General features: G+C 41.8%; 1 protein-coding gene across 3 annotated transcripts in view; it reads left to right on the top strand.

The window, feature by feature from the left end:
• epha4a (eph receptor A4a) overlaps positions 1–20,089 on the top strand; it is a 70,103-nt gene that overhangs the window by 12,461 nt on the left and 37,553 nt on the right. For all 3 annotated transcript variants that reach the window (XM_060929721.1, XM_060929730.1, XM_060929740.1), the window contains exon 4: positions 18,573–18,728. In XM_060929721.1, coding sequence (XP_060785704.1) covers positions 18,573–18,728 — 156 coding nt within the window. The remainder of the gene's footprint in view (positions 1–18,572; positions 18,729–20,089) is intronic.

Consider the following 20,089-nt stretch of genomic DNA (forward strand, 5'->3'; position numbering starts at 1 on the left):
TGGAAGTGGGTGGACACATTGGGTGGAGTTAGCGAAAGTGGGTGGACGTCACGTGATGTCGTTAAGCAGCGCAAACAGTGACATCAGTGACAGTGGCGGAACAAGTCAGAGCCGGGCCGGGGGCGGGGCAAATGACCGGGCCCTTTATTAAAGCTTATCATAACATCATTTTAGGCTACAAAATGTCCGCAACTGCGGTGTTTACCAATTTCAACACTACCGGGTGCAACTATGTTATTTAGTACATCAAGTCCTTCAAACGAACATGTAACTCAGAAACAAAAAACATTAGGATACTGTACATGGCTCATAATAAAACATCAATAGCCTATACTGCGCACATTATTTGAAGGGCATACGAATGAGCGCTCAGAGGTTGCAACGGTGACAGGAAGAGTCAGAAATAAAAGGAGGGCGGTGCAAACCTCACTGAATGCACTGTGTTTACCAATTTCAACACTCCGGGGTGCAACTATGTTATTTTGTACATTAAGTCCTTCAAACGAACATGTAACTCAAACAAAAAAACATTCGGCGACATACTGTACATGGCTCATAATAAAACATCAATAGCCTACTGCGCGCATTATTTGAAGGGCATACGACGAGCCTTGCGCTCCGCGAACTCGTGCACGATGCTCTGTATGTCACTGATTCAGTGATCTTTTAAGCGGTAGTCTCACGACCCGAATAGTAAACAATAAACATGGAGGACATGGAGTCGTTAGTGTTGCTGGTCTTGGTGCTGTGGCTTGTTGTCACCGACAACGCCAACAGATACTGGCAAGAGCGTATAGATGAGGCGAGGCGCATAAGGCTTCAGAAATTCTCGTAATTCATAATTATTCTTCTTCCGGGTTTGCGGTGTTTACAGATCCCAGCACGCTCGCGGGGCGTGTGTGGGCATGTGAGGACACTCCTCCTCACCAATCAGTGCATGGGGGAGTGTCTGCTCACGCCCCCAGCCTCACTCGGCACGGTTTGGCTCGCTTTAGCCCCACTCCAAAACGGTGCGAGTTTTAGGGGCTAAGCAGGGCTGAAACGAGCTGAGTCGTGCTGGTTTTTGGTAGTCGAAACGCGAGCCGTGTCGGGCTGAAGTGAGCTGAAGCGAGCTGAAGTGAGCTGAAAAAGGGTAGTGGAAAAGGGCCATAAGTGTGACCAACGAACTAACTCCTTTGCTAAATGGCCTGCAGATCAGTTTCAGTGATAGAGGACAGGGGGTTAGCAGAGGCTTTCCAGATAGCATTTTCTGACACAACTTATAAGCCGCCGTCAAGAAACACAATTGTGTCCAAAATCCAGCAACTTTACGACACAGAAAAGAGAACAAAAGAAGATGTAGTGGCAGGAACTGAATATATTGCACTGACTGGGTATCAGTGGACTTTACTTAGCAACCACAATTACCTCGGTGTTACTGCACAAATAATAATAATAATAATAATAATAATAATAATAATAATAATAATAATAAAAGAGACATTGAACTTTAAAATCTATAATGTTAATTATTCACTGGCTCATTCATCCACCAACATTCATTTGAATTGAAATATTTTTCTTTTAAATACTTTCACAGCACAAATTGATGTATGCAATTAATTTAGATTAATTGATCACAGAGCATGTAAATAATTATTTTTTAATTGCTTGACAGCCCAAGTATAATGTTTTGATTTACCCTCTGTTTCTCAAAATTCAGCGAACGTGGATAGAGTAAAACAGTCATTCCACTCAATCTGTCGTACATGGCTTATAGCTGACTCGGTGCTACGTGCATCGTCAGCTATCGGTTCATGTACAACTTGATTTCGTGGAATAACTGTTAAATATCAAATGCAAGACAGAAAGCTGTTAGTTTGTGATCTACAATAAAGATGACGCAATGATGAAAACAGTGTATGAGCATGAAAATTGACACTTTGGAAGTTTTAGCAGAGTGTACAGATGAGGCCATGAGAGAGCTAGACAAAATGAAGGACTAAAGCGCCGCTGCATCGCTCACCTTGAGCACCATGTGCAGCGGGTCAAACAGCACTGAGGGGAATGTCAGAAACTGTTAACCAACTTGAAATTAGACCCCTTTCGATTTCATAAAATCGGTGAAATTTAGTTCCCTTTGAAATTTGGTCATTGTGATATATGTTTATTTCTGTAATATCTCACAAAATATCAGGCCATTCTGTGGCTGGGAAGTTATTTAATTTGACAGGATTCCTGAGCAAATCATGTGCATGAAATCGCTCTGTCAAGCAGACAGAGGAAGTCCATGTGTGCATGCGCAGGTTTACCTGCTTCTTCTTTTGGGTTTTATGGCAGCCGATATCCACGGTTTTGCATTACTGCCCTCTACAGGTTTACCTTGATGGTGGCACTGACGGTTACATCATTCTGTCACTAAACAAACAGCTGATGTCGAGGTGCTCGCTGACCGCTGATATTTATTAGTTTGGTCCTGCGTTTCCTTTCCTTCGTATATAACATAACGTCTTTTCTTGTCGCTTCCCGTTACTGTCGGTGGTCTTTCATGTTTCATTCGCGTCCTCCATTTTTCTCTCCTGTTTCAAATTTGTATCCCACAATGCCTTGTCCGAATGGGGAAAGCCCACTACGTGATGCATGACATAGTATCTTGAATTGGCTCATAGTGAAGCAGGAAAAAATAGCGGAGAATTTTGGGCCATGTGGCCCTAAATTCATTAATTGTTCGATTAAATAAAAAACGAATAAAATTGGAAGTCTGTGATTCGAATTCAGTAGCTTCCGGTCCACTGAACAAAAATAATTGGGTGTCAGGGAAAATTCTTTTTATGACATAAACTTGAAAAATCTGAAAGGGAGTCTAGCTTTAACCCTGAGTGATAAATCAAATCAACATGGTTGCTTGCAGCATCAACAGTAAACAAAGCAGCACCTCGTTAATTTTTAATCAGTTTTAAATTATTTGTACTAGTATTTGATTTAGATCAATTGACATATTAGTTTACCGCGAGTTGGCCTTGTGGTTAGTGTGTCCACCTCTCGATCGGGAGATCGCAAGTTCTACTTGGGGTTGGGTCATACCAAAGACCATCGTAAAAATGGTACCTACTCCTGTCTGGCAAGGCATGCTGCAATACAGATGTGAGTGGGGAGTCAAACTCTCGTGGTTACCAGAGGACCAGCCCCCTACTGTAACCCTAGCTATGTAATAGGCGAGAGGCTGAGGGCTACAGAAACAGAGATCGGCGCCACCTAATGCGCCATATAGTGCACGAAGGACTTTAGACTTTAGAGACTTAGACATATTAGTTTGTTAAAGCTACAGCTTACATTTAATGTACAGTTAGTTAGTTAGTTAGTTAGTTAGTTAGTTAGTTAGTTAGTTAGTTAGTTAGTTAGTGCCCGCTATGCCAACTGGCATGTAGGACAGCAATGAAGTTCTTCCACTCTTGTCTGTGTGTTGTTGAGTCTTCAACTCTCCCTCGACCGTTCTCCACCAGGTGATCTTTGGACTGCCATGCTTCCCTTTACCTTCGGGCGTCCAATGTTGGGCTATTCTTGCGACGTTATCCTGTTCTCTTCTGAGGACATGCCCCATCCACATCCATCTCCTTCTCAGAAGTATGGTTTCCATGCTTTCTTGTTTGCATTTACATAGCAGTTAATCATTCAAATTCTTGTTTGGTCAGAATATTCTCAGGATTCTTTGTAAGCTCTTTGTGTGGAAGACAGATAGATGGTTGAGATCATTCACTCTCATCCTCCAGAAGTCTAAGGTCTATAAAGGGGTGTAATTTTAGCTTGGTCTTAATGCTGTATTGCTGCGACCTCCATTAGCTAGCTAGCTAGATTGTTGCTGATAAAAGACGAACAGGCAGACATCTGTTTTTTTTTTTTCTTTCTTGAACTTTAGAGTGCAAATGCATGGAGTTCGAAGACATAAGTTCCGAGTTAAGGTGAATACAGAATAATTATCTCATCTCATCATCTCAAGCCGCTTTATCCTTCTACAGGGTCGCAGGCAAGCTGGAGCCTATCCCAGCTGACTACGGGCGAAAGGCGGGGTACACCCTGGACAAGTCGCCAGGTCCAGAATAATTATAATGATTAATATGCTTATTTGAAGATTGAGAGTTGCTTTGCTCATTTTCCAAAGAGAAACAACATACCAGGTATACAGTAGCAGTCATTTTGTTTGTGGAAAAAAAAGAAAAAAAATAGCTGTGCATTAGTTAGGGAAATAAAAGCACACCATCCAAGGCAACAAAGCAATTACCATCACGAGCCAGCAGTGGAGAGATGGAGCGCTCCAAGGGAGGAGGGAGATGGAGAGAGTGTGAGAAAATGAGTGGAAATTAAACTTTTGCTTCTTTGATACTGTGGATGCAAACATGTTGGAGAGCTGCGAATGAGTTGGGAGGAATGTGAGATGGCCGTCTCTGGTGAAATGTATGCGCCGCCACAGCTGCGTCGATCACTCATCAAGGGAAAGACAATGAGCCGAAGCTGCTTACCTCCTTTTTCTCCTGTCACCTGCTGCAGTCCAACCCCCTGCCGGGTCGAGACATTCCTTCAGCTTTCAGTCAATCACTCTGCGTGTGTGTGTGTGGAGGAGGGCCTCTTGTCCATCAGCTCTAGACCCCAGGCTGGGAAGTGTGTTTGTGATTCCATATGAAGTCCATAGCCGTTGGGGTTGCTTTATACACTCCGGTGTCCTCTTGGTCTCCACTGGGACTTTCAGAACATACAAACTCATCAGAACACGCAGCACAGATGGTCAGCGATGTGCTTTAGCATGTGGTGCGTGAAGGTTATTGCTTTGTCCTTACTGTGTCTGGAGATTTTCCGACAGTAGCTTTACCGCTAAACTTTACCTGATAAGTGCCACTAGTGACGAAAAGACAGGGAGGAAGAGCAGCTGGGAAGAGATGACTGAATGGATAAGTGAATACCTGTGGATCAGTGCTTTCAAACCTTTGACAGCGGAGATGGCTTACCAGTGATGGATGAGTTTCACCGTGGATAAAGCCAGATCAATCAACATCAACCGCACACACACACACAGTTAGCTGAGTTAGCATGCGGCATGGCAGAGGGCTTCGTCTAATTTCAATCAGTCCCTGGAAATGTAATTAATAAGCGAAAATTGAGAGCAAGACGATCAATGAACTAATCAGTTCACACACCAGACAGAAGGGATGATAATTATCTCTCTTTTTGTCTTTTCTGTGTTGTGTTTGAGTGCCTTAGCAAACTGAGGTGAAATTAGCATAGTGATTCAGTGAACAGCAGGAACACAAATAAAGATGGGTTTTTTTTTTAGTAGTGGTAATAATAACTTGCTAATATTATTATGAAAAATAATTTACATAGGAAGAAAAAAACTCCTGATGAAACAGCTAGCATAGTACTGTATTTAGTGGTTTTTTTATCCCACACTGGCTGAAAGGCTCGGAGGGGGATTATGTTGTGGCGATGTCCGTCCGCCCATCCCAGGAAAGGTGCTCACCTTCTGAAATCAACTCCTCTCACAATTTTGGGAGGAATTTCATGAAACTTGGCAGGATTCTTTGTTATATGTCGTTAATACGCATGTTCTAATTTTGTTCAATTCGGTCGCATTTTACCAGAGTTACAGCCCGTAATTAACAAAATTATACTTTGACAATTTCATGAGAAGGGGTGTTCACACGGCACATATTTGCATCGATGCTGCACCGATGTATTTTGTTGCGATATATCTTACACCGGTGTAAATTTTGTGGAGCGTTCACACGTCACAAACCTGCTTACTAGAGAGAAGCGTGTTAGCACCGGTGCAGCCCCACTTGCATTCACACGGCAGTTTTTGCGACCGTGCTATACGATAGTAATAATGAGGAAATTAAATATGCGCATGCGTGAAAATGTACTTCCTTTTCCCGGTTGTCATGGCATCACCAAGCGCCGGGAAAACAACGTGGATGAAGACACCAGTGTTGCCAGATACTGCTGACGTTTTCCAGCCCAAAATATGTTCAAATCCGCCAAAATGCACTTAAAACCGCCCAATCTGGCAACACTGGAAGACACGCAGTTCTGTTGTTGTTGATATTCGCCATTTTGGAAGTGCAAAATACCAGGATGCAAATTATGCAATGCCCGTATGTAATCAACTCTCCTCACGCATAGCGAGTCTACCCCTGTAGCGTTCAGACGTCCCATTTTATATCGGTGCTGCCCCACAAACTAGCATTTACTCCGGAGTAAATTTCTTAAACCACCTCCCGAGCAGGGTTAGATTTGCACCGGTTTAAGCAACTTTCAGGGGCTACACCGGTATAACTTTGTACCGTGTGAGCGCTCTACCGGGGCAGCCCCGGTGCTACACCGGAGTAAAAGTTGCCATGTGAACACCCCTATAGTGTGTTTTCCTTCTGAAATCAACTCCTCTCAGAATTTTTGAAGGAATTTCACCAAACTTGGCAAAAGGCTTTGTTATATGTTGGTAGTACACATATTGTAATTTTGTTCCATTTGGTTGCATTTTGCCAGAGTTGTGGCCCTTGGTTAACAACTTTGTACTTTCACAATTTCATGAAGGTGTGCTTGCCTTCTGGCATCAACTCCTCTCACAATTTTTGGATGAATTTCTTAAAGCTTGGCAAAGGCCTTGTTATATGATGATAATACGCATATTGCGATTTAATTTCGTTTGTGAAAATTTTACCAGAGTTTTGACCCTTGATTAAATAACTTGTACTTTAACAGTTTCATGAGGGTGTACGTTCTTCTGAAATCAACTCCTCTCATAATTCGTAGAGGAATTTCACCAAACTTGGCAAAAAAGCTTTGTTATATGACGGTTATACGCATATTGAAATTTAGTTTAATTTGGGCAAATTTTACCGGAGTTATGCCCTTGATTATTAACAAACTTGTACTTTGGCAATTTCATCAAGGTATGCTTGCTTTCTGAAATCAACCTCCCTTATAATTTTTATCCAAAAGTATAATTTTTATGGCCAAAAGTCCCGAAGGAGGATTATGTCATGGTGACGTCCTGGGAAGGGTACTCACCTTCTGAAATCAACTCCGCTCACAATTTTTGGAGGAATTTCACGAAACTTGACAGTATTCTTTGTAATATGTCGGTAATACGCATATTGCAATTTTGTTCAATTCAGTCACATTTTACCAGAGTTATGGCATAGTTGCCAGCGGGGGATATTATGTTCTCAGAGCACTCTTTTTTTTTAATTAGCTATATGCTAAATGTTGTATCTGTAGACTCTTTCTAAAGTGTCTGAACATGTTTCTGTGCCTGGACTGGTCAGATTACATTAACAGGTGAAGAGAACACTGTGTGTGTGTGTGTGTGTGTGTGTGTGTGTGTGTGTGTGTGTGTGTGTGTGTGTGTGTGTGTGTGTGTGTGTTAGAGAGTGTGAGAGTGTGTGTGGTGCCTTAACCCTCCTGTATCACAGCTAAAGAAGGATAAAGTATAAGCCAATGTCATAAAACTGCCACAAGTGTGTTAGCCATTAACAGAGGTAAGAGTGCTAACCCCGAACACATATGGTGTGTGTGAGCGTGTGAGTCAGTAGACCTGTGGTTGTGTGTGTGTTGTTATTTGAGTATTCAGTATAGCATTATTCATATTACTCAAAAAGGGAATAACACAAGTGTTACAGCAAACAAAGCCCAGATCCTTTTTCGCATCTTTGTAGTTTGCTTCTGGGAGAACAGCCAGGCAGTTCTAATATTTCAACCCATAGTATTTCATAATATCTCACTTTTTTTCCTTGAGAGTTATATAAAAAAGAGAGTTTATTAGATGCATTTTGATTATTGCTTGGCTGATTGGAAAAGCAAGTGGCTCCAGGCCTGGAGAAAAACTGAAACATGTGGCATCATCTCACTAGTGTTTCTCATGTATGTGTGCATGTGTGTGAATAAGAAACGCAATCTGGCACTGATATGAGAGTGCAAAGTGTCCACAAGAACATACACACACTTTTGTACTTCTATCATTATGGGGACTCACTGACGTAATACATTCCCTAGTCCCTATTCCTGATCTTAACCATCACAATTAAATGCCTAACCCCACCCCTTACCCTAACCTTAACTGAATTGTAACCTGAACTCTAAAATTAATTCTTAACCCTCAAACAGCCCTTTGAAGAAGTGAGGACCAGCCAAAATATCCTCACTTCCCAAAAATGTCCCAACTCTATTGGTTAAAAAAAAAAAGTGTCCGGGTCCTCAATATGTAGCAAATACAAGTATGAGTACACTCTCTCTCTCTCTCTCTCTCTCTCTGAAGACCACCCAACACTGGTCTCTCACTTCTCTGGCCCCTGTTTTTTCCCCCTTTTTTATACTGGTTTACCTCTGTCCATCTGTCCATATCTCAGTATTTCCGTCCATCCGAAACACCCTTTTTCTCAGCAACCACAAATCATAGCCACTTGGTGCTTGGTACCAAACTTCAGCTTGGGGTTCTCTACTGTGTATACCATTTTCAGGTCTGTCGCACGTTGACTTCCTGTTTACCGTCTGGATGTATTTACAAAACATATAGCGTGGATTTACAAAATTTTCATAACATTTTTCTCAGCAACTAGAAATCACAACTGCTTGATATTTGGTACCAAGCTTCAGCGTGGGGTTCTATACCATGTATACCATTTTCAGGTCTGTTGCACATTGACTTCCTGTTTACCGACTGAATGTATTTACAAAACATATAGCGTGGATTTACAAAATTTTCGTAACATTTTTCTCAGCAACTACAAATCACAACTGCTTGATATTTGGTACCAAACTTCAGCTTGGGGTTCTATACCATGTATACCATTTTCAGGTCTGTCCCACATCAACTTCCTGCTAACTGACTGAATGTATTTACAAAACATATAAGGTGGATTTTGACACTATTTCAAGAAGCAAAATGCTATTTCAAAATGACACTTTACCAGGATGCTATTTGAAATGTCTGGGGAGAACACTGCTCTTTACTTACTTGTTTCAGGGTAAATTATTTGTTGAAGGCAACATTCATAATAAGTGTCCTATTCCTTCGATTGTTTGCATTCTGATATAAGCGAGAGCAGGGGTATACATAAGTGAGCAGTAGCTCACAGTTGATCTAGTTATTTCTTCCTCTCACCGTGTCTTGTTTTCTTGGACAGTTTTTAGATTTTTTTGGTCTGAACAATGATTTTTTTATTATATTGTGATATTGCCTTCCAGTTATTCAGTCAAGTTCAAACATCTCTGCCAAAAAACATTTAGTGTTATTGAACAATCCATAATAAAAATTAGGATTAAAAAAAAAAAAAAAAATATATATATATATATATATATATATATATATATATATATATATATATATATATATATATATGAGTGATTCCACGCTTATGGGTACTGAAATGGGGACATGAACTTATTTTTAAAAATTCACCTAAAACCATTTCTTTTTTTTACCATCAGGTCACAAAACATGTAATCTTTAATGAATGATATGTTAAAAGATAACTTTAATTTTCTGACATGTAATAAAAACATATTTATATGCCAAAGTCAGAACGTAACAGAAGTGTTGTGGACATATATATTCTCAATTTTAACAATGTAGAATTACTTTTTGAAACATAGGAAGGTGATGTTTAGCAAATATAATTAATAAACATGTGTAGTAGAATAAACATACACATTCTTTCAATAAGATTAACATGGTATATAGCTAGATTGTAATTAATTTGTAACAGACGCGAGATGGACAATCGTAACAGAAGTAATGTAACAGACATCATTTTGGAACTCATAGGCTTGACTTTGGCATATAAATATGTTTTTATTACATCTCAGAAAATTAAAGTTATCTTTTAACATATCATTCATTAAAGATTACATGTTTTGTGACCTGATGGTAAAAAAAGAAATGGTTTTAGGTGAATAAGTTCATGTCCCCATTTCAGTACCCATAAGCGTGGAATCACTCATATATATATATATATATATATATATATATATATATATATATACACACACACACGCGCGCGCGTGTGTGTGTGTGTGTGTGTGTATTTATCAGAATATCACACCTCCACATCATTGGCTTTGTTATTTCTAATTACTGTAATTCCAGATTCCAACGTTTTACATATTGATGTTGCTGGTGTACATGCTGCATTTTTATTCACTTTCGCAAAATCAATTGCTTTAATTTGGTATGTAGCTATGGTTAAACTTCATGGTCACGTGACACACTTCAATGCAGTAACTTCACCTCCCGCTGCACTACACACATTGGAGACATGTTGGTAAAATGATGTTTATGGATTAATTCGCGTAACATGCTCACTAGATTTTAAGAATATCTTTTTTAATGTGAGCTCTGAGGAACAAAAACCACAGCTCAAACTTCTTTTAGTGAGGAATGAAGTACTTTAAATGATTTGGATTTTTTCCCTCAGTTTTAAGAATGTTACACTATCCCAGACTACTTCTGTTCCCCCAACACACTTGTCTCATGCTCTGATGGTGGACTAACATGCGACCAGGTGAAAGCTTAAACCCCATAAAAGTCATGTTGAAGCCTTTTCTTTCTTGCTGAACTCTCTCTCTCATGCTCTCTTTTATGAGTGAGGAGAAGAGGACTGCTGACCCCTGAGTAATGAGCCATTGCCTGTTAATTACACCTCCATTAGGAAATGAATGGAGAGATCAGCACTTCCCAAGAGTTGAGGTTGGAGATTTGAGGAGAACATGGTTGGGGGAAGTGTGATTGGATGAAGATGTAGGGATGGGAACCGCGAGGCAAACACACAGCTGCTATAAAATGAATTCAAAGAGAACAATATGGTTTGTCTACGTTAATTAGACATCGAGAATTTGAAGTTTTGACATGGAATTCAAGATGTAGAAAAGATGGCAAAATATGTTTGTGTATCTACTGTCTAATACCGCAAATGGTTAGTGTGTCTGCCTCTCGACCAAGAAATTGTGAGTTCTACTCGTGGTTGGGTCATACCAAAGACCATCATAAAAATGGTACCTACTGCAATCTGGTGAGGCACACCACAATATAGATGTGAGTAGGGTGTCAAACTCTCACAGCTGCCAGAGGACTGACACCCCCCACTGTAACCCTAGCTATGTAATAGGTGAGAGGCGGAAGCCTATAGACCCTTTTCACGTGACGTCACGACAAACGCGGCCGCCATTTTGGACATGTACTACCAGTAGTTTACCAGAGCCAGCATTGAGGAACGGCAGCAAAGAAAGTGTTTATTTTCAGCAAGACTTCCATCATGCCACTATATTGTTGTGCACCTGGATGTAGTAACCATCAACAAACAAGGCAAGGTTTATCATTTTATCGGATCCCGACGGAGAAGATGGATAGCGGCCATAAACAGGAAAGATTGGCAGCCCTCAGCATACCAGCGCTTGTGTAGTGACCACTTTGTTGGAGGTAAGACGAATAAAATTAGCCAGAAAAGGCATTACATTGCTGTTAACATTCTGTGGCGGCGAGTGTGTAACCAAATAGGTTAAAATAACCCATTGTAACCTCTGTTCTTCTGTAGTAGCTATTAGCTAACGACATTAGCTAGCGTTGTGTTCCTTTGCTGTTGGTAGACTGTAGGACAGATCAGAGGCAGTGTCCTACAAACAGCGCTTAATTTGAGGGGGAGCAAGCCGGAGCGCGCTCCGGAACCTCGGCCGTTGGCTCCGGCAGCTATTTACACTGGATCCGGTGATCCGACACCTCTTTTGACTATGTAACAATAAAAAACCCCAAATAATTAAATTAAAAAATGCAAGTTTATTTAGTGTTAATGTCTGATTTTGATATCTGTCTTGTTGGTGATTTCTCTCATGAAACGACATCCACAAAATATCTGCAGATGAACTCAATTTGCAGTGTTATTACAAAACATGCCCAGAAGCGCAGCGCCACGCTCCCCTCCCCCCCTCTTTTTTTCCGCATCGGAGCCGCTCATCCTCTGCGCTCCGGGACCTCCCACTTTACAAATTAAGCACTGCCTACAAATAAGTGTTCAAAACAAAAGGAATATGTATTTGTCTCTTAAATCCAGGCCGTTCCCTGTAATCTGTCACAACGGTTGGAGAAAGTAATGGCAAATAGTGAGTGCACAAACCGTAGAAGGTAAACTGTACACAGTGCTAGGGCAGTGTGATGGTATGTCTACTTTTAGATTGTGTTAGCTTATCAATGAACACACTCGTCACTCGACGAGTTTCACGTCTTTACGACGGATACTTAAATGTGTGTTAGGTATTATTGTTGCAGTCTAAGCAGTCATTGTAGCAGCTAGATGAGCGAGAACCGAAAGGGTCTGTGCCATAAACCGTTATTTCTGTACGGCATTGCTAATGTGTCGTTACTGTTGTTATTTCTCCCTCTGCTCGCCCTGTAAATGCCCTACGTCGCTGGATAGCGAAGGTATTTTCTGCATCTCGCTCCTTTTTCTTGTATGTTCTCCGTTTGTCGCCTTCCTTGCATTCAAACCAATTCGAGCCGAAGTCCGCTATATGTCCAAAATGGTGGTCGCGTTTACGAAGGTCACGTGACTGAAAAGGGTCTATAGAAAGAGAGATTGGTACCGCCCAATACGTCTTGAGGGCCTGGTTAGTACTGGGATGGGAGACTGCCTGGGAAGACTAGGTTCTGGCATGGGAGGGACTTTGAAGCCATGGCCTAATGGCATGGGAGGGACTTAGGGGAAGCCATGGCCTAATGGTTCGAGAAGCAGCTTTGGAACAAAAAGGCCACTGGTTTGATTCCCTGGACCAGCAGGACTGGCTGAAGTGCCCTTGAGCAAGGTACCTAACCCCCAACTGCTCCTGCAAGAATGGTGGCATACCTTGTGTCTGATTAGCCAAAGAAAAGCTGATGATGTGACCATTAGTTCAGGTGGTGCCTGACCGAAACGAGAAAAAAAGGGACTTTGATATACTGTATATGACGTTAACGTCACGTTTTGAGGTGTAGTCCAAGACCAACAACAAAAAAAAAGGATTAATGAAATCCATTCTTGGTTCAGTTTGAAGTCAAGCCACGCTGGCTCAATACTGAAATTCCATAGCTGTCTCTGGACAGTTGGTGCTCACTGGATAAACTTTCACAATTGATATGAATGAACCATTTCTTGCTGGTGGTGGACTTCACTGGCCTGACAATCTGGAAATTCCTAATGTTTAACACACACACACACGTACCCTCATCCTCACTGAACACACTCCACCATCACCTAATCTTCCTTCGCAGATCCTCCAATTAACTCTTTCCTTCAGTTTCTCTTCAAAAGATCCCAAGCTCATCAGATGGACTCTCCATCTCCCCTATTTTTTAAATTTTTCAATACATGACCACAAAAGGTCTTCTAAAGGTCACGATCCTGAGCTTCCTATCTCTACTTCTCCCTCCATCCCCTGCTATTCTTTTGCCATGTTCATTTCAGAGGATGACAGAAAAACTTGTTCATCTCTTTTAGTCCCTGACCGCACTTGATGTAGCGGCTGATTGGCCCCCGGGCAGACAGTGATGGATGGATTGCGCTGTAGAGATGGAAGACAGGGAAAGGTGGAGAGGTGTTAATCCGGCTCCCTGGGGCACCATCACTTTTGCATGATTAAAAGGAGACAGTTGGACAGGGAAGAAAGAGAGATTAATAGAAACTTGTTGAAGCAGTTGTCTTGTGGAGGGATTCCCACGTTAAAAAAAAAAGAATGTAGAAAAGCTGAAGAATTAACAGGCTGTTAGTGAAGTATATTAGTTTCATCAGCCTACTCTTCCATGCTGGCTTAGGGCAAATTGGAAGAGGGTGTTTTTATTTGTGACACCATCACTACAAGATAGCCTTGCAGGGCTAATGGGCTCTCCAACCCAAGTAGTGTTTTGTTCATGTCACTAGCACTAGGAGGTTGCCTTACTGGGCTAATGGGCCCTCACTACCCAGATGACATAACAATGCCTTATTGCCAGAACTACTGCCGAGTGCCGGAGGAGTCGTCGTGTTGACAATACAGGTCCACTGAAGGATGTACAAACTTAGGCCGTTACCCTGGCATGAGGGGGGCAAGGGTGGACTAACACTTGCCCAAGGTGTACACCCAGGCTACTGGAGAGAGGGAGGTGCCATACTTCTCCATTCTAAACCAGCCAAAGCAAAGTCTAGCCACTGCCCACAACATATACATTTTACCAGTTGTCCTTTATGGACTAGAATGTGTAAACTGGATGAGAAACCTATGTAGAAAAATAGAGACCTTTCAAAACCATATTTTGAGGTTCATGACAAACCACAGGTTAACAGACCACATCAAAATTGAGGATCTTCTTGAAGCAACTCCCATAATGAATGTAATCAAGAGCAAAACGTTCAAACTCTTTGGCTATGTAAAACGGGCAAAAAGAGGACTTGCTAAGATGTGTGTCGAAGGCATGATGGAAGGCAAATGGAACAGAGGAAGATTGAGAAAGCGTTGGCAAGACAATATATACCAATGGTCTGGTCTCAATATCAACGACCTTAAAGTGCATATTCTGGACCAATTTCGTGGTTTTTTTTATATGAAAGTATGTCCCTTTACACACTCATCCAGAAGGGTAAATTTGCACAAGCCATCTGTCTACAGCAGAAAAAAAAAAAAAAACGCGTCTGGAAAAATCCCAAGGGAGTCTGGAGCCAGATTCGTGACGTTATCTGCGGAAGCGCGAGCAGGTTGCGCGAGCTTTGCACGGTTTAAGTGCACAGCCTGTGTAGCCCAAGCGCTCCCATTTCTCTCTCATTGTCCGGTCTTTTGGAAAATGATGAGTACTAATCCCATCAAGATTGGTATTGCTACACCCTCCTACGATACATCTGTTAACCATTTTAATAATTACGCGATAACGTTGAAGAAATTTGCAGAAAACCACCAGGTCGTTTCCTCATAAACAAACCACCGCTGACATAGGATTCAGAGGGAGGCGTCCTGCAGATGATGTCACAAAAATCAATGTTTGCCGGGAAATTCAAATGCCAAGTTTTTTCAGAGGTGGACCAATTCGCCTCAAATGGCTTGATTTAAACTGAATTTTTCTGGTATTGCGCAAGGTAAAAAAAATTGCAGAGAATGCAGAATATTACAGATATTTGACGAAAGTTTAATATAAAATAGGAGAATTACATTGATCTTGCTCCTGAATTTACCCGTGATATGCACTTTAACAAAGTTACACATCACAGGAAACTATGGAAGGAGATTTCTCATATTAGTGTGCAATCTGCCACAGGCGGAGACAGTGTTAGATGATGATAGTGAAGTATACAAGTAAAGGGGAAATGTATATATATATACACTACCGTTCAAAAGTTTGGGGTCACCCAGACAATTTTGTGTTTTCCATGAAAAGTCACACTTTTATTTACCACCATAAGTTGTAAAATGAATAGAAAATATAGTCAAGACATTTTTCTGGCCATTCTGAGCATTTAATCGACCCCACAAATGTGATGCTCCAGAAACTCAATCTGCTCAAAGGAAGGTCAGTTTTATAGCTTCTCTAAAGAGCTAAATTGTTCTCAGCTGTGCTAACATGATTGTACAAGGGTTTTCTAATCATCCATTAGCCTTCTGAGGCAATGAGCAAACACATTGTACCATTAGAACACTGGAGTGATAGCCCATGTTTACATTAGACCATATCAGCGGATCATCAGATTAACGTTTTTAAAACGATTAGTGTGCACACAGCAACACCAATACACGATTTGCGTGCACACAGCAATACCAATACACGGATACGCTCGGCTCCGCAGGCATCCTGCGCTCCAAATCACTCCGCCCTGAACAGCGAGTGCCCTCTGGAGGGTGCGCACTCCGGCCTTGCGCAGCTCACAGAGTACGCGAGTGAAGTGAACAAGCTGTGATTCGGGACTGAGCCGCTGTGTGTGTGTGATCCCAGCGCACATCACTTACCACTTGCAAGTGGAAGGATGGCAAGCCTAAAGACAATCATAACTACACAGTGGGCAGTATTTGCATCAGTATTTGCAGTATTTTCATACTTTTATACTCTTTAATGAAAGGTGATACAAGGCGGAAGTCCGCGCCGTTTTTCAGCAGTCGCGTCACATGACCAACGCCAGCGAATCAGGAAGGTGGATGTCACAGTGACGTTGTCCAATGACGACGCCAGCTAGAGCTCAGCACAGCGTAGCCGCGTATTCTGAATGTTTACACAGCACCGGAGCTGACACGATCTGGATTGAATACGTGGACGCTGGCGGATTCCCGTTTCCCGGCGTTTCCAGGCGGTTTAATGTAAACGGACAGTGCATCCACGAAGAAAACGAGACAGATACAGTCTAATGTAAACGTAGCCTTAGTTGCTGGAAATGGGCCTCTATACACCTATGTAGATATTGCACCAAAAACCAGACATTTGCAGCTAGAATAGTCATTTACTACATTAGCAATGTATAGACCCCTTTCACTGACGTCACCCGAAACCGGAAGTAAACAGACCCTGCGCCATTTTGGAAGACCAACAAACTCGTGATTAGGGGGAAATAACGGCAGCGGTATGTGAACCCACAAGAATAAAGTGGAGTGGCAAACGACTTAAACAAACAAATCTAAGCTGTTTTATTTATGATTTATTGGCCCAACAGTAGACTTGAAAGAAACCTGTGTGAGACTTGGCAAAAAACTGTGGATATAATGGATAAGTCTGTGCATGATCTGCGGACACTTTGAGGTAAGCAAACGCAAGAAATTCAGATTTAAAACATGCTAAATTGGCCCCAAGTTGCTAACTGTATGAGGAGCAAGCCTCCCAGACTTCTACAATTTAATAATAATAATAATTTAGGATGGTTTGGGGCTTGCTCGCTGCTGCCAGGTTGGTTGTTGAGTAGCCTGACTGTTTTTTTTTTCTTGCGTGTGGTATCATTGTTGACGCGAGGTTGTTTTTTGAACATGCCAATGCGGACACGATTTCCCCTGATGAGTTATGACTTCAGACACGATGCGTGTGTGGAGGTGTGGAGTCCGCGTGATATGTGCGTAAGATAGGCTTCTCATGTGTTTGGAGATCCGCGCTCCGAGACAAGCGCAAAGCTTCTCATGTGTTTGGAGATCCGCGCTCCGAGACAAGCGCAAGTGCCCCCCCCCAGGGAAAAAAAGGGACCCCCTGAAAATATCGGCATAGTTCGAACACTGAGTGTAGGCACTGGGTGTAAACAACAAATAGTTTACAATGTCTGGGTAGCAAACAGATGGCAGAATTGGTGTCTGGTCCTCCTTATGTTTCCATTCTCCCTTGCCGCGAGTCTTATCATATGGGTCAAACCCATCAATCACAGCCAGTTTCTCCACATACCGTGCCCTTTCTGCAGCTGGTAATGTACTCACATAACCAGAATTATCAGCCATCATGTCACTTTACTCTCGCTCGTACTTTGTTTTATATTGTGAGTGCATGTACTTGGTCTTCCAATATGGCGCCTAACAAAATCTCGCGGCGCGGTGATGTCATGTGAAGGGGGTCTATAGAGTGTATTTCTGATTAGTTTAAAGTGATCTTCATTGAAAATAACAGTGCTTTTCTTTCAAAAATAAGGAAATTTCAAAGTGACCCCAAACTTTTGAACGGTAGTGTATATATGGTAAATATTTTTGTTGGCTAATAATTTCCCCCCTGGAAAGCTGATTTTCTGCTGGTTCTGCAGAATGTTGATTTTGACATGTTGCCATACAAGGCAAAGCTCCCAGAGAGCTCAAATCACCAACATTTTGTTACACTCCAGTAATGCAGCTTGGCCACTGCAGCGATTCAGCTACCATAGACATACGCCAACTCTTAGTTCTTTGGCAGGATGCCATTACTTTTGTTCTAATTGAATGGCTGGTCTTATATGCCTTTGCTTAAATAAATAAGCTTTTTAAACTTGGCTAAATAATCTTTATAGACATCTGCAGCAGACTGATTCATCATTAACTTGTACCGTGAGTCGAAGCTGATACGTAAATTTACACAGTCTCCTTGGATACGAATGTTTTCCCGAAACAAGCTGCACTTTTGTGAATGCCACATTTCTTGTGTAAACGCTCTTGTGAATGATTTAAGGATAAATTCTTTGTCACTTGATAAATGATGTTGTAAACATGGTGTGTCTTTGTTGTTAAAAAAAGGGACACCCAAAAGATAAAGTACATATGAATAACAAGAGAGGATTCTATTGCACTGTCATTTGGTGTGAGCGTGTACACGTGTGCGTGCGTGTGCGTGTAGCGAGTGTATTAGGATGAATGGCACAGCACATTCCTGCGCTATCGCTTCCTCTGTTAATGAGAGTGTCATAAAACCATGGAGTTCTCTCTCATTGAAACACATTCCTTATTTTTCTAGTACAACCCCATTCTGTAAGGCTGACCTGGCAACTACATAAACTCACACACACACACACACACACACACACTTGCAAGTTGTAATATAATAAAATATCCTGTTAATAGAGCTGGATCAATGCAAAATAATTTATGCTAATCTCTCTTTCTCTCTCTTTTTTTTGTTCTCACTCCAGCCTGTAAGATTGGCTACTACAGAGCGTTGGCCAGTGACTCCGGCTGCGCCAAATGTCCTCCTCACAGCTACTCGGTGCGCGAAGGCTCCACGTCATGTATGTGTGACAAAGGATACTTCCGATCCGAGACGGACCCCGCATCCATGCCTTGTACCCGTATGTATACCATTTATATCCTTTTACCTGAATCATCAAGGTATAAAAGGGTTTAAAATTCTGTCAAACAGTGCACACTGTTTGCGCCATGGATTGTTCTAGCATGCATTATTTCAAAGGATTTTTGATGAATACCATCTTTCATATTGTCCCCTCCAGCACAGATGTCAAACTCAAACCAAATACAGCCTGCTGCTTCATTTAATGTCTTAACTTGCAAAAAAAAAAAAAGCTTGGAGCAATATTAGCAAGAATTGCCAACATTTTGAGGAAAATAATGTTGATAATGTGATAACATTCCTTACTTATTAAATATTCATTACCATCTCATTTTTTGGATCTTCAGTGTGGCTAATTAGCTAATTAACTAATGAATAGGGCATACTACTTCAGTGTTATCGTCACTGCTAATAATGAACATCTTTTGATTTGCATCGTATTAGCAAAAAAATGCTTTTTTTTGTTTGGATTGAAACATTAATTGGTAGTGAACTCAGACTTTCAGACTCTGCACTAGTTTAGTATGTGCAACCTGTTGATAGCCTCCTGCTTGTTTCTCACACACTCTCTCTCTCTCTCTCTCTCAAACACCTGGCAATCAACTTCAAATCCCACGACCATTATCATATAATGCATGTAAAATCAAGTTTGTTTGTGTGTACTTGCTACATATTGAGGACCAGAACATGTGTGCAGGTTTTTTTTTTTTCAACCAACAGTAAGGACATTTTGGCTGGTCCTCACTTCTTCAAAGGGCTGTTTGAGGGTGAAGACTTAGGCTACGTTTACATTAGACCGTATCTGTCTCGTTTTCTTCACGGATGCACTGTCCGTTTACATTAAACCGCCTGGAAACGCCGGGAAACGGGAATCCGCCAGCGTCCACGTATTCAATCCAGATCGTGTCTGATCCGGTGCTGTGTAAACATTCAGAATACGCGGATACGCTGTGCTGAGCTCTAGCTGGCGTCTCATTGGACAACGTCACTGTGACATCCACCTTCCTGATTCACTGGCGTTGGTCATGTGATGCGACTGCTGAAAAACGGCGCGGACTTCCGCCTTATATCACCTTTCATTAAAGCATATAAAAGTATGAAAATACTGCAAATACTGATGCAAATACTGCCCATTGTGTAGTTATGATTGTCTTTAGGCTTGCCATCCTTCCACTTGCAAGTGGTAAGTGATGTGCGCTGGAATCACACACACAGCGGCTCAGTCCCGAATCACAGCTTGTGCACTTCACTCGCATGCTCTGTGAGCTGCGCAAGGCCGGAGTGCGCACCCTCCAGAGGGCACTCGCTGTTCAGGGCGGAGTGATTTGGAGCGCAGGATGCCTGCGGAGCCGAGCGTATCCG

The sequence above is a fragment of the Neoarius graeffei genome, chromosome 1 (genome assembly GCF_027579695.1).
Source record: "Neoarius graeffei isolate fNeoGra1 chromosome 1, fNeoGra1.pri, whole genome shotgun sequence".
In the NCBI taxonomy this organism is placed as follows: Eukaryota; Metazoa; Chordata; class Actinopteri; order Siluriformes; family Ariidae; genus Neoarius; species Neoarius graeffei.